Source organism: Sorex fumeus, unplaced genomic scaffold (genome assembly GCF_029834395.1).
Source record: "Sorex fumeus unplaced genomic scaffold, SorFum_2.1 ptg000034l, whole genome shotgun sequence".
NCBI lineage: Eukaryota > Metazoa > Chordata > Mammalia > Eulipotyphla > Soricidae > Sorex > Sorex fumeus.
The window spans coordinates 5,573,439-5,587,172 of record NW_026606091.1 but is presented as its reverse complement, the minus strand read 5'-3'; the positions used below and the strand labels follow the sequence as shown (position 1 = coordinate 5,587,172).

At 39.2% G+C, this 13,734-nt stretch overlaps 2 protein-coding genes across 2 annotated transcripts in view; one reads left to right on the top strand and one right to left on the bottom strand.

Moving 5' to 3' along the window:
- CCDC171 (coiled-coil domain containing 171) overlaps positions 1-13,734 on the bottom strand; it is a 339,207-nt gene that overhangs the window by 275,886 nt on the left and 49,587 nt on the right. The gene's annotated exons all lie outside the window — the stretch shown is intronic.
- On the top strand, positions 11,631-12,074 carry LOC130026496 (60S ribosomal protein L26-like). The gene has a single exon (XM_056117345.1). The coding sequence runs from the start codon at positions 11,646-11,648 to the stop codon at positions 12,072-12,074; it is 429 nt and encodes a 142-aa protein (XP_055973320.1). The 5' UTR covers positions 11,631-11,645.

Here is a 13,734-nt window from a genome sequence, read left to right as displayed (position 1 = left end):
GCTAGAAGAATTTGTGCAAGCTGTTGAGTGGACATGAACTTTTATTTCGCTGGAGTAAACAGTGAAGGGGGGTTGACTAATTGTGAAATTGTAGATCATATGCAATGTTTTATAAAACTGTCAAAGGGTTTTCCAAATGTTTCTAATTTTCTAAATCCTCATCAACATATGGAACCATCGTTTTTGGTGGTTTTGGTTTTGGTTGGATGGTATCTTTTTAGACACTCAAACAAGCAGGTAATGGTATCTCATTTCAGCTTTGATTTGCATTTCCCCAAACACTAATAACAATGAACATCATTTCATGTACTTATTTACCATCTGTATATCTTCTTTGGTGAAACATCTGTTCAAATCTCTTCCCTACTTTATAAATGGGTTCTCTGTTTCTCATAATTGAATGTTGAGAGGTCATTATATAATCTAGAGACAAGTCACATGTTGTTTATGTGATTTGCAAATATTTACTCCCAATCTTTCATTTTCTTAACAGTGTCTTTCACAAAGGAGACATTTTCATTGTTATAAAACATAATTATCAATTTTTTTTCAGGCAAGGATCAACTGATCACCAGAAGCATTAAGTCAATAATTTTATTTGGGGGGTGGGGGAGGGGGCCAGAGAGTATAGCAGACAAGGTGTTTGCCTTGCACACAGACAACTTAGGTTCTATCCTTAACAACACAACTGGACCCACAAGCCCCACCAGAATTGATTCCAGAGCACAGAGTCAGGAGTAATCCCTGAGCATTGACAGGTGTGCCCCCCCACCGAAAAAATAAAAGAATTTTACTTTTCATGCCATTTTTGTTGAGAAAACGCAGCACTGGGAAGTCCTGGATTCCGTGTTCTTTAGATTTCCAAAGAGGGTAACAACCAAAAATCTCTTAGGGGCAGAGCACACAGGTTAAGGGAACATTTAGACACTTACACACAACATAATAAGAGCAAACAAAAGCACAACAGACCCAGGAACTGCACACACTGCCAGACTATCAGTAGGAGTGACATTGTGCCCGTGGAGCACTGTTTGGGAGCCCCTAAAACACAAACACACAAGCCACCAAAGTACTCAAGGATGAAATTATGCAATTTCTAAATCTGTTTTAAAATAATCATTCTGAGGATTACAAGCAGGGGGAGGTATTATTTGTGAAATAATATTGACCATGAGTAGATAATTGAAGCTGTGTGATAACCACATGGGGTTCATTAGCGCATTCTCTCTACTTTTATGTATGATTAAAAATTTCCATATTGAAAAAAAATTACAATAGCAACAAAAGCAAAAGCATTAAGATTAATGAGGAAGTAAAGTGCTGTTATTATCATTTACCCAACTAACAAAATTATACCTTGATAACAAAAGATCATTAAAATAAATTAAGTCATTTGCACCCAAACGGAAAAAGCAAACAGAAAGGCAGGAGTCTAAAGCAATAAATTTCTACCTACATTGTTGAAATATTAAGATCAAATCAAAGAAAATACTCCTTCTGTATTCACTTTCGCATTCCTCAAAAACATGTTTCACATAGAATAAACCCCATGTGATGTTATTAGCTATTATCTTTTTAAAGAATTTTTATCCTCTTAAGTGTAAAAGAAAAGCAGGATTAAAGTCAAAGAATTTTCTTTTCTGAAGGACTTATCAGAAATTTATCATGACAGTATTGAAAAAGCAGCACAAAGTTGAAAAACTCAGGTTTCCTGACTCAAAACTTTGAAGGAAGCTAAATTAAGCAAAATGGTGTGGAACTGGCAGAAAGAGAAACAGAAAGGCTTTCATGGGAAGTAGGAGGAGGACAAGAAAATGGGTCCGTTCCATGTAGTACCACTTGTATGTAAATTTCATGACTTCATCTTTCTTAACAGCTACATAGTACTCCATTGTGTAAATGTACCAAAGTTTCTTTAACCAGTCATGTTAAGTGAAATGAGTCAGAAAGAGAGGGATAGACATAGAAAGATTGCATTCATCTGGGGAACATAAAGTAACAAAATAGGAGACTAACACCCAAGAGTGGCCAAGATTAGTACCAGGAGGTTTGCTCCATGGCTTGGAGGCCAGCCACACATGCTAGGGGAAAAGGGAGCTCAGATAGAGAAGGGAGCACCAAATAAAGGGTGTTGGGAGGATCCTCCCAGGAGGGGAGATGTATGTCGAAAGTAGACTATGGACTGAACATGTTTGCCCCTCAATGCCTCTTTTGCAGACCACAACACCCAAAAGGAGAGAGAGAACACAAGGGATTGCCCTGCTACAGAGGCAGGGTGGGATGGGGGGGGATGGGGGTGGGAGGGATACTGGGATCCGTGATGGTGGAAAATGGGAACTGGTGGAGGGATGGGTACTTGATCATTGTATAACTGAAATCCAAGCACAAAAACTTGTAAGTCTACAACTGTACCTCATGGTGTTTCACTAATAAAAATTTTAAAAAAAAAAAAAGAAAAAGAAAGAAAATGGGTCCAAAAATGCAAGCTTTGCATACAGGAGCCCCAAGTTCATTCCCCACACCACAACAGTCCCCAAGCACCGCCAGCCCAAAAACAGGAAAAGAAAAAGATTTGGGGATTCAAAAATTCTGAACTTACGCCTGCCTATCAAAAGACTGCTGTCTACTGACTAAGTGCCAAAACCAATCAGCATATATCAATTGGATCTAACTAAAGGTGCAAAATAATTATGCTGGAACCCGATCTCACATCTCATATAAAATGAGATTTAAGGAACTGGAGTGATACTATAGTTGTAGGGCCCTTGCCTTGTATAAGCCTGACCCAGTTCAATCCCTGGAACCTCAAATGGTCCCCCAAGCCCCACCACTAGTGATCCCTGAGTGCAGAGCCAAGGAGCTATATCCGCAGAGTCACTGGGTGTGACCCAAAAGGAAAAAGAAAACCAACAACAAAACGGGATTCAAAATGGATCAATCAATCAATCGAAACATAAGAGAAAAATCCACGAAATTCTCGGAAGAAAGGAAAATGCAATGTAATGTTAAGACATGACAATGAAAGCCCCAAAAATACAACACAGAGAATAAGAAAGCATGTCCATAAACCACATATGTGGTAAGGGTCTAATACGGAAAAAAAAAAAAAGTTTTCCTTTAAATCTTCCACTAAAAGAGCAAACTGAATTTAACAGCTTGCCTGGTCGGGGGGTGACTGTACAGTTCAGCACCTACCTTGAGCGCAGCTGTGCGTGCAGACCCAGAGCCAACTCTGCTATCTGGGACCTCAGCACCGAGCGGGTGAGATCCAGGGATGCGCGAGCAATACCACTCAAATGCACCACCCCTGGCTATCACTGGCTGTAGCTGAAGATGTGCCACACACCACATCCTGAGGGCAGGCCCCCATCCCACCCCACCCCCAAAAAAGAGTGTATGGGAGTACCACAACCAAATATTTGAGCATGACACTGGGCAAGCATAGGGGCGAGCACAACTCAAATGCATGACCCAGTGAGTGTGAAGGCCAAGTGTGCAAGCACCATGATCAGACAGGCAACCCCCAGCAAGAACCACAACCAAGCCTGGAGCCTGCCTGAGCAACACAACAACAAAGAACTGGGAAAGGAAAGGGAAATTGTTTTTTTAACAAGCAAAGGGTTTGAAGAAACATTTCTCTAAGGAAGGAGGTGAACGTGCAAGAAGTACATAAAATCATGTCCAATATAAGTCAACAGGGCCAGGATGGTCACACATTTGGCAAGGTTCACTGTTCTGTATATACCTCTGGCTCTGGTGGCCTCTGAACACTGTGGGGCCTTTGCAAGAAAAGAAAGAGAGAAAAGACAGAGAGAGGTGGGGGGAGGAGGAAGGAAGGAAGGAAGGAAGGAAGGAAGGAAGGAAGGAAGGAAGGAAGGAAGGAAGGGAAAAGAAAGGGAAAGGAAATGGAAGAAGAAAAGGAAAGGAAAGGAAAGGAAAGGAAAGGAAAGGAAAGGAAAGGAAAGGAAAGGAAAGGAAAGGAAAGGAAAGGAAAGAATAAAAACCAGGAAGATGTCTCTTCATGACCACTAAGATGATTAGAATTTTTACGAAATGAAAAATAACATTGCTGGGGATGTAGAGAAAATAGAAACCTCATACATTAATGGCGGGAATGTTAAATTGTGCCACCACTCCCAAGATTGCTTGACAGTGCCTCAAAAAGTTAAACAGTTACCAAATAGTCAGACAACTCTATTACAGGGTGTATATCCAAGAGTAATAAAAACATGTTTAAACAAAAATTCGTACACAAACAATTCATCGCAGCATTTTTTCCATTTTTTCATACTTTCAAAGGATTGGAAGCCACTCAACTGCCTTTCATCTATAAATTGTAAACAGAAATACGATCTGGATAGAGCCATATAATATAATATTATTAATCCACAAAACAAATTAGGGAGGGAAGACCATAGAGACCAGAGTGTGTTGACAGTTGCCAATAGCTGGTGGTAGGGAGAAATGAGCCATGAGAGCTAATGGGCATGAAGCGGCTTCCTGGGGGAGGAGATGTTCTGGAACTAGAAAACGGTAATCATGTCACAATTTTAGAAATATAATTAAACCGTTAAGCTGTACACTTTAAAAGGGTGAATTCTCTGACACATAAGTATGCATCTCCATGAAAAATCTAAGAATCCCTGAGCTAAAAATACCAAAGAATGTCAACAAAAGAAAACCACAAGCTCCTGATTCCCACACCTAAAAAAAAAAAAACACCCTACTCTGAATCCTTAGAATAAGAATTCTTGAAGGTTGGAGGTACAAAGCATTGCACATGCTACCAAAGAGAAATACTTCAGATCTAAGTAGCCACAAACAAATTTTATTTCATTTTGGTTTTTTAATTTTTTAATTTTATATAGTAATTAAATATTTCACATTTAATATTCAAACACCAATCCTACCACCATTACACCCTCCCACTACTACATTTCGGATGTTTCCATCCTGAACCCCAATCCCTATCCCAAAGCAGAACCGAAATAATATATTTTGTATTGTTTGTTATGAAAAACCGCTGAAAATGCTACAAAAAAGTATCCTTAAAGGAAAGAGTATGAAGATTGTTGCATTTCACCCTGGAGCCATTAAGCCCTTCTATAAGAGATCACTAACATGTTAAAGGTTGAGCCTTGTGTGCTTTTATAAATATATATGTATCTGTAAATATATATATTTTATATATATATTTTATATAATACATATATATTTTCCTCTAAGATTGGTTACCTACTATTTTGAACCCCATCAAATGTATGACCCAAATACATCTTGGAGTATTGGGTGTATGATATGAAGTGTCAAGCAGTTGCCTTTGCAGCCACGCAGTCCAGAAACAGGTTCACTCGTGGGTGAGGCTGGGCCCGAGCGTGTGGAGAGTGGCTGTGAGTGTGGCGGCGGTTGAGTTCTAGAGGTTTTCGGCTGCTGGGGCTGGGTCCCTTGGGGAGGGGAGGGCTCTCACTCACCCCCCTCTAGGGCGCCCTGAGTGAAACAGCCTCGCACGGGGTCCGGTGGCATGGTTATGGAGAGTGACATGTTACGCTTCCTCGTGGGAGAGAAGTATGTGAAATCTGGATGGTGGCTGATAACGAGATTATCTGGTGCCAGCCAGAGGTGGTTTATGGGTGTTGAGCTGCCGGAGAAAGGAGGATACGGGCAGAGGAACTCTGTTCCCCATCCCGTTGAACCCAGAGTTCTCAGTCACAAAGTCCCGCATACCTGGGTTTTCTGGTGATTCACTCATGAGTGAGGCTTGGCCCGAGCATGTGGAGAGCAGCTGTGAGCATGGTGGAGGTTGAGTTCTTGGTGGAGGTTGTTATTTCCACACACAAATTTTAAAAATAAATAAATACTTCCCATGGGACTGGAGCGATAGCACAGCGGACAGGGCGTTTCCCTTGCACACAGCCAACCTGGGTTCGAATCCCAGCATCCCATGTGGTCCCCTGAGCACCACCAGAAGTGATTCCTGGGTGCACAGCCAGAAGTAACCCCTGAGCATCACTGGGTATGACGAAAGAAAGAAAGAAAGAAAGAAAGAAAGAAAGAAAGAAAGAAAGAAAGAAAGAAAGAAAGGAAGGAACAATTGCCCAGGGTCAGAGAGACATTGCAGGAGGTAAGAGGCTACTGCACACACTTGGTTCTAGTTCTTTGCACACAACTGCACACCACTGATGGTGGACTAAATCCTTGGCACTTTATGTGGTCCACTGAGCAACACCAGGGGTCACTCTAAAGCACAGAGCAGGGATAGCCCCTGAGCACTGCCTTGTGTGACCCAACCTCCTATCCCCACTCACCCCCCACAAAAATTTTTTTTTCTCCTAATATAAAACTCCACAAGAAGTTTCCTGTCTTAAAAATGGAAACTTGAGGGCACAAGAGGTTGGCTAAAGGGCTGGAGTACATGCTTTGTTAACCCCTGGTTCAGCATCGTTCCCCTGTCCCATGGGGAGCAGACCGCAAGCATCACCAGATATGACCTCAAAATAAAACAAAAAATTAAAAGTTGGTGGATCCAGAGAATCCTCCTGGTCTTGCAGGCAGGAAATCCCAAGTTCCGCCACTGATACCACCCCACACACCAAGGGCAATCCCAGCAACACTACTCTCCGGGACCCCTGGTGTCCCGATCAAGTATACAATCTCCAAAGAACCAGAACCAAGTGTGTGTGAGCACTGCAATCCAAGTGTCTGAAGTAACAGAAATAAAGTATGCAAGCCTTTGTATACAGCTCAACTAAAGTGGACAAGCACCATCAGTCACTGCAATAACAAACAGGAAGGGGGAAAAACCAACAGCCAAATTTCTTGTATTCAGGAGTCATGTTTTTAAGTATAAAGGTAACTAACCAGTCACAGAAAAATAGTTTGAGAACATTGAGAATACAGGATTAGAACAAACGTACAGGGCAGGTGAGTTAGTTCAACAGACTGGGCACATGGTTTGCAGGTGGGAGGCCAAAGTTTGATTCCTAGCATCACATGTGCCCGCAAGGACTACCAGGATCATCCCCTGAGCACTGAGCTAGGAGCATCTGCTGAGCACTGCCAGGAATGTCCCTCTATACATACACACAGAAAGCAAGCAAATAGCTAAAACACGGTAGATCAAATAAACCAATCTTTTTGAAAGCATATGAACAAATTTACCTATCAAAATGGTAGTCTTACATTTTATTAAAGTGCATTAATTTTATAAATCATATTCAATAATTCCATGGTAGAAAAATCAAGAATTTGTTTTTTTTTTATTTCGAATGTGTATCTTATGGTATATTACTTAAGTATCTGACTTTAATTCCAAAGCCAAAAGAAAATCTGTTTTTCCTACCTAGACCAAAACAAAATGAGCTGAAATTATAAACCAGAGATCACACATTTATATTTGTGCCCCTTTATTTTTCATGAACTATCCAGAAGAAAAATGTTCATTTTTGTTTATTGCTACTATCAATTAATCAGGACAGAAAACTAAAAAAAACTTCACGTCTTGAAACAAACTCCTTTTAGGAGTTTACTTAGAAGAGTTTACCCACAGAGTTTCTTTTAAGAGTTTATCCATAATTCAACTAAAGTTCTCCCAATAAATTGTTTAATCTTCTATTCTAGTGAATTAATTCTTACAACCAGCAGAGGGTGCCAGAGGAACATCAACACCCTTCACAAAAATAAATGTTTCAATAGCACTGCCAATACAATCATAAACAGTCTTGTTAATATCTAATACTAAATTGGTAAAAAATAAAGTGAGGAAATCATAACAAAATTTAGATAGAAATTCAATATCGAATACATATTCGGATAAGCCATGGGCCAACTGAACTATAAAAGTTTGCTTGCAATTAACACTCTGTTCCTTGAAACTGCTGTGGTAGAATTCCTGATGTGACATGAAATGATCATATTTTACCATTTACTTGCTGTCTGCCATTCATTTCCTATTGCAACACACTGTCAAGAAAATTTTATTCAATAAATGCTATTTACTGGTGTTATTTATCTTTTAATTTTTATGACACATTTCATGAAATCACATCACACCCAATTTGGATAATCGACTCCACTTTTTAAAAGTGAGTGTTCAGTCTCTCTAGACTAATACAAGTACGGATGTCTCCTGTCTCACCTTCTGGCAGATGTTACTTTAACACAGAACATGAGCTGCTGACTACAATCAGGCAGCAAAACTAACCAAACATGCCCAGACCACATTTGCTCCCACAGCTCCACTGGGCTGGGTCCAAATTTTTCATAAAAGTTACACAAATATATATATCATGATTCTGCTGAGAGATTGGGCAAAAAACAGTTTCCAACACATTCTTCTCTCCTCAAATATATTATAACCCATTTAGAGGACATATATAAAATTATAAGAATTAGGCAGGAAAACTTTGCTATAAAAAAAAACAACAATGAACCAAAAAAAATTCTCACTCAAGCAGATACTAATTTGAAATTTCTCAGTGTGTTTACATAGCACTGTTTCCACAACAGTTGCAGAGTTTACCCCAGAATGTCAACAGCTGTATAAACAGGAAGCGGTTGTTTACCACTTTTCCAGATTTTTTTCACCTGTTATTGCTCACTAATGGACATTTTCCTAAGGAACCAAATATGGTAATAATTCATCCTCCGAAAGATGAGTCTAAGGAACTGAATCACCATACACATGAACTCAATAACAGTTTAGCAATAAAGTACAGTTTGTCATATTTAATGGTGTAAATATTTAAATTATGTGTGTTAAGAATTAACTATAAAATTTATTCACTGTGAGTGGTGGAAAGAGACAAGTTATTAGTGTACCTTAAACTGAAAATCTCAAAGTTTCATTGTCAAAAACTGACATCTTAAAATGTCAAAATCTAAGTATTTGATGAGCATTTGAAAAATAGACACATCATACTATCACCCCATTGAACCTGAGTCATAGATGAAGATTCATAACTGAGAATGATCACTGAGTCCTTTACTATTTATATTTCTTACCCTAATCAAATAACTTGAAAAGTAGAATTATTCAAATAGAATGTCACTATACGTGGATTTTACATGAGTCTACTCATAGTATTGTCGATAATTGTATTAATCACACTAATTCTGTTATAATTACATATTAATATTGAAAATTATGTTACTATCATTAATATAATGTACAATTATAACTATGTTAATTATTAGTCATTTATACATGTGCTAATAATCTGAAGTTTTAAAATATTTAATGGGCCAGAGAGATTGTACAGTGAGTAAGGCACTTGCCTTGCACATGCCAGACCCAGGTTCGATCCCTAGCACTCCATTTGATCCCCTGGGCCCACCAGAAGTGATCTCTGAGCACAGAGTAAGGAGGAAGCCCTAAGTACTGCTGGATATGGTCCCAAAAATGAACAGACAATAAAATTAAAGTGTATTGCATCCTTTGGCACAGCAATGTGGAACATATTACAAAATGGACAAATAAAACATTACTACCAAATCTTGTAAATCTTTTTATAAAGCATTAAAATACAGATTTGAAGATTTGGGTTTGTTTTTTTTTTTTAAGTGCCTCTTATTTTGTAAGTAGCCAGCACACTACAGGAGAAAAACAACTGTAGTAAGAGGCAAACTTAATGCTTCTTTAGTGACTCAGAAAGCAGTAACTACTGTGTAAAGTAAACAGCCAGCCTCCTAATCAGGAGGTTAGCTAGAATTAAATCCAATCCATTTAATTCCACCCTTGCAGAAATCCAAACATGCTATAGTTATCGTCAATCGCATTAAGCAAATGCTTAATAAACACTAAGAACATTAAAAGCAAGTGAGGAAGTTTGCATCTTTCTATGATAATTAATTGATATTTACTTAACTATACAAAAAAACAAAACACTGTCCTCCCGTTGTTCATCGATTTGCTCGAGCGGGCCCAGTAATGTCTCCATTTTGAGACTTGTTACTGTGTTTGGCATATTGAATACGTCACGGGTAGCTTGCCAGGCTTTGCCATGTAGACGAGATACTCTCGGTAGCTTGCCGGGCTCTCCGAGAGGGGCGGAAGAATCAAACCTGGCTCAGCCGGGCTGGCTGTGCGCAAGGCAAACGCCCTACCGCTGTGCTATCGCTCCAGCTGCACTATACAAGTTAATTAAAAAAAGAGAACAGAGCATTTTAAGATTTCACCCAGGCAGAGAGAGATAGCACAAGGGTGAAAGGTTTGCCTTATACTTGACTGACCTAAGTTTGATCTCCAGCACTTCCTAGGGTCCCCTGAGTCTGGTCAGGAGTGATCCCGGAGCACAGGAGGAAGCCCTAAACACAACCCCCAAAGCCAAAGAAATACTTTTTTCCTTTCTGGGTCACACCCGGTGATGCTCAGGGGGTTACTCCTGGCTCTGCACTCAGGAATTACTCCTGGCGGTGCTCGGGGGACCATATGGGATGCTAGGAATAGAACCCGGGTCAGCCACGTGCAAAGCAAATGCCCTACCCGCTGTGCTATCGCTCCAGTCCCTAGATTATTTTTTTAAATAAAAAGTTCATAACCATATGATGGATTCCATACTCGCCCTCAACTGTTACTGTGAGGCCAAAAGCCTGTGATCATCAGGGAGGGGAAAAGGACTGTCTCATGGATGAGAACTGATTAAAGACACTTAATTTTCTATAACTCTTTCTTATGAATGATAATTTACTTATAATTTTTAATTAGAAGTTAGATCATACTAGTGTTTATACTTCATATAAATAGGCTTTCTGAAAGCAGATCTTCCTTTAAAATGACAAAAATTTAAAGTAAATCAGTGTTCCTAGCGGCTGTCATCATCAGTGTTAACTGTGCAGTCAGAACAGAGGAAAAGTGCAAAATTAGCCAGAAGACAGCACAATCTAGCCCGGCCAGTTTCAAAACACACATGCGAGGCCTTAGAAAAACTAGGGCGTACAATGGAGAACACAGAATTTTTCATTTATAAGGAAAAATAAATATATAACAGATCATAAAAGCTGTGCAGCTTTTACCTATAATAAAAGTAACCACAGGCAACAGAAATGGGACTTTCAGAGGCTGGAGAGATAGCACAACGGGTAGGGCGTTTGCCTTGCACGTGGCTGACACGGGTTCAATTCCCAGCATCCCATATGGTTCCCTGAGCACCGCCAGGAGTAACTCCTGAGTGCAGAGCCAGGAGTAACCCCTGTGCATCCCCAGGTGTGACCCAAAAAGCAAAAAAAAGGGGGGGGGGACTTTCAGGGGCCAGAGAGATAGTACAGCAGGTAGAGCGCTCGCCTTGCAGGTTATCGATCCAGGTTTCTACCCCAACATTCCAAATGGTCCCCTGAGCACCACCTGGAGTGATTCCTGGTGTACAGCCAGGAGTAAACCTGAGCATTCTGGTATGGCCCAAAAACTAAAATATAAAAATACATAAATAAATAGGGACTTTCAAAAACAAAGTTTATAGGCCAAAAATTCTAATCAGCATAGTAAAAACTTATCTTCTTTAAAAACTATCTTTTCTGTTAACAAAAACTTCAGTATTTAACAAAATTTGTAACAAACTTCTACTTTGAAAATCCATTATGAACATAAGTTTAAGAATGCATAATACTGCTTTTTCCCTTATGCGGCCATTGCTAAAGTGGTAACTGCCAAAATGAAGTTTAATCCTTTGGTGACTTCGAACTGGAGCAAGAACCGTAAGAGGCATTTCAATGCACCTTCCCACATTCGTAGGAAGATTATGTTTTCCCCTCTTTCCAAAGAGCTGAGACAGAAGTACAATGTGCGATCCATGCCCATCCGGAAGGACAATGAGGTTCAGGTTGTGAGAGGACACTACAAAGGTCAGCAAACAGGCAAAGTAATCCAGGTTTACAGAAAGAAATATGTTATCTACATTGAACAAGTCCAGCGGGAGAAGGCAAATGGCACAACTGTCCATGTGGGCATTCACCCCAGAATGCCCAGAATAAAACTGGACGAAGATTGCAGAAAGATCCTTGAACACAAAGCCAAGTCTCGCCAAGTAGGAAAGGAGAAGAGCAAATATAAGGAAGAAACTCTTGAGAAGATGCAGGAATAAAGTTATATACAACTTGATTAAAAACTGTAAAATAAAAAAAAGAATGCATAATACTTTTATGCTAAATGTGTGATCAGGTAACTTAATTTGCATTGTTTTTATTAGTACTTTATAGTAATAAACACAATGGACACTTGAAAATAATTCCTAGGGTCAAGGATGTAGCTCAGAGATAAACTGCAAGCCTTGCACACACAGGACCTCGTTTCAATATACAGCACCACAAAAATATGAATAATAATAATAATAATAACTAGGGGCTGGAGAGATAATACAGTGGGTAAAGCACTTGCCTTGCATGCAGCTACCCGGGTTTGATCCCGGGCACCTCATATGACCCCGAGTCCCACCAAGAGTGATCCTTGAGCCAGGAGTAAGCACACAGCAGGGTGTATCCCCAAAACAAACAAAAATTACAAAATGATATTAATAATCATTCCAACAAACCCATTTAAGATAGCCTTCATGGACAACGTAAGGTGAGGTTTCTTTTTCACTTGAGTGTTGTATACAAAGAGAGAAGAGCTACATCCTTCCCTTTCGATGTTACCGTAATATAGACTATGACTGACAGAAGCAATTCAGAATTTATTTGCAGACCGTTCTGTCTCCACTGCAATCTTCACAAGATTCTTCAGTTCTCTCAGAATTAGGTTTGCATCTTCTCTTTTCTCTTTTTTTTATTGAGTTAAGTTTATTTCCCATGATAAAAAAAAAAAAGAAAGAAAAGAAAAGAAAATGCCCCTAGTTGTAAAGAGGTTTATAAAAGTCATGGATATTTCCTTACAGTTCATTTTTCCCATGGTTCTGTGGTATCCTGAACCACATTTAAAAAATTGGATTGGGAGTTGTTGGTGGTTCTTTCTTTAATCTAAGAAACCCTCAATCGATGTTAAGATGATTAAGCCACACAGTGATATATAGCTTATCAGATTAAATATATATGTGATCTGTGTGTGTGTGTGTGTGTGTGTGTGTGTGTGTGTGTGAGCGTGAGTGTAACTTATTTGGACCAGGTACATAAAGAAATCACCTTTCCACAAAATGCAATGGTTAAAAAGCTTCACTAAAATTTGAAACATTAACAGGTTAAATATCTACTCTATTGGTTGCTTTATTCTGATAATATAAACTTTAAATAATTTAGCTATTAGATTAAAACCTTATTAATCAATTTTTCAAAATTCTATTACCAACTAACATACCTAGATTATAAATAATGACTCAATAATTGAATATAAAACTAGCATAAAACATTCCCTAGAGGGGCTGGAGCAATAGCACAGCGGGTAGGGCATTTGCCTTGCACGCGGCCTACCTGGGTTCAACTCCCAGCATCCCATATGATTCCCTGAGCACCGCCAGGAGTAATTCCTGAGTGCAGAGCCAGGAGTAACTCCTGTGCATCGCTGGGTGTGACCCAAAAAGAAAAAAAAAAAAAACATTCTCTAGAAATGTAACATTCACTATATTATCATTTGGCCAAAGAGCCAATACAAAATACATCCACTTAAATATAAAAGCAAAACTTTTAAAGTATCTAATTTGAAAGACCTGTCAATAATTTAGAAGACTATGCTTGTCTTCCTATAAAATCTTTAGACCATTTGTAAAAAAGTAACTAAAAACAAACCCAGAAAGTGAGGGGCCAGAATGATAG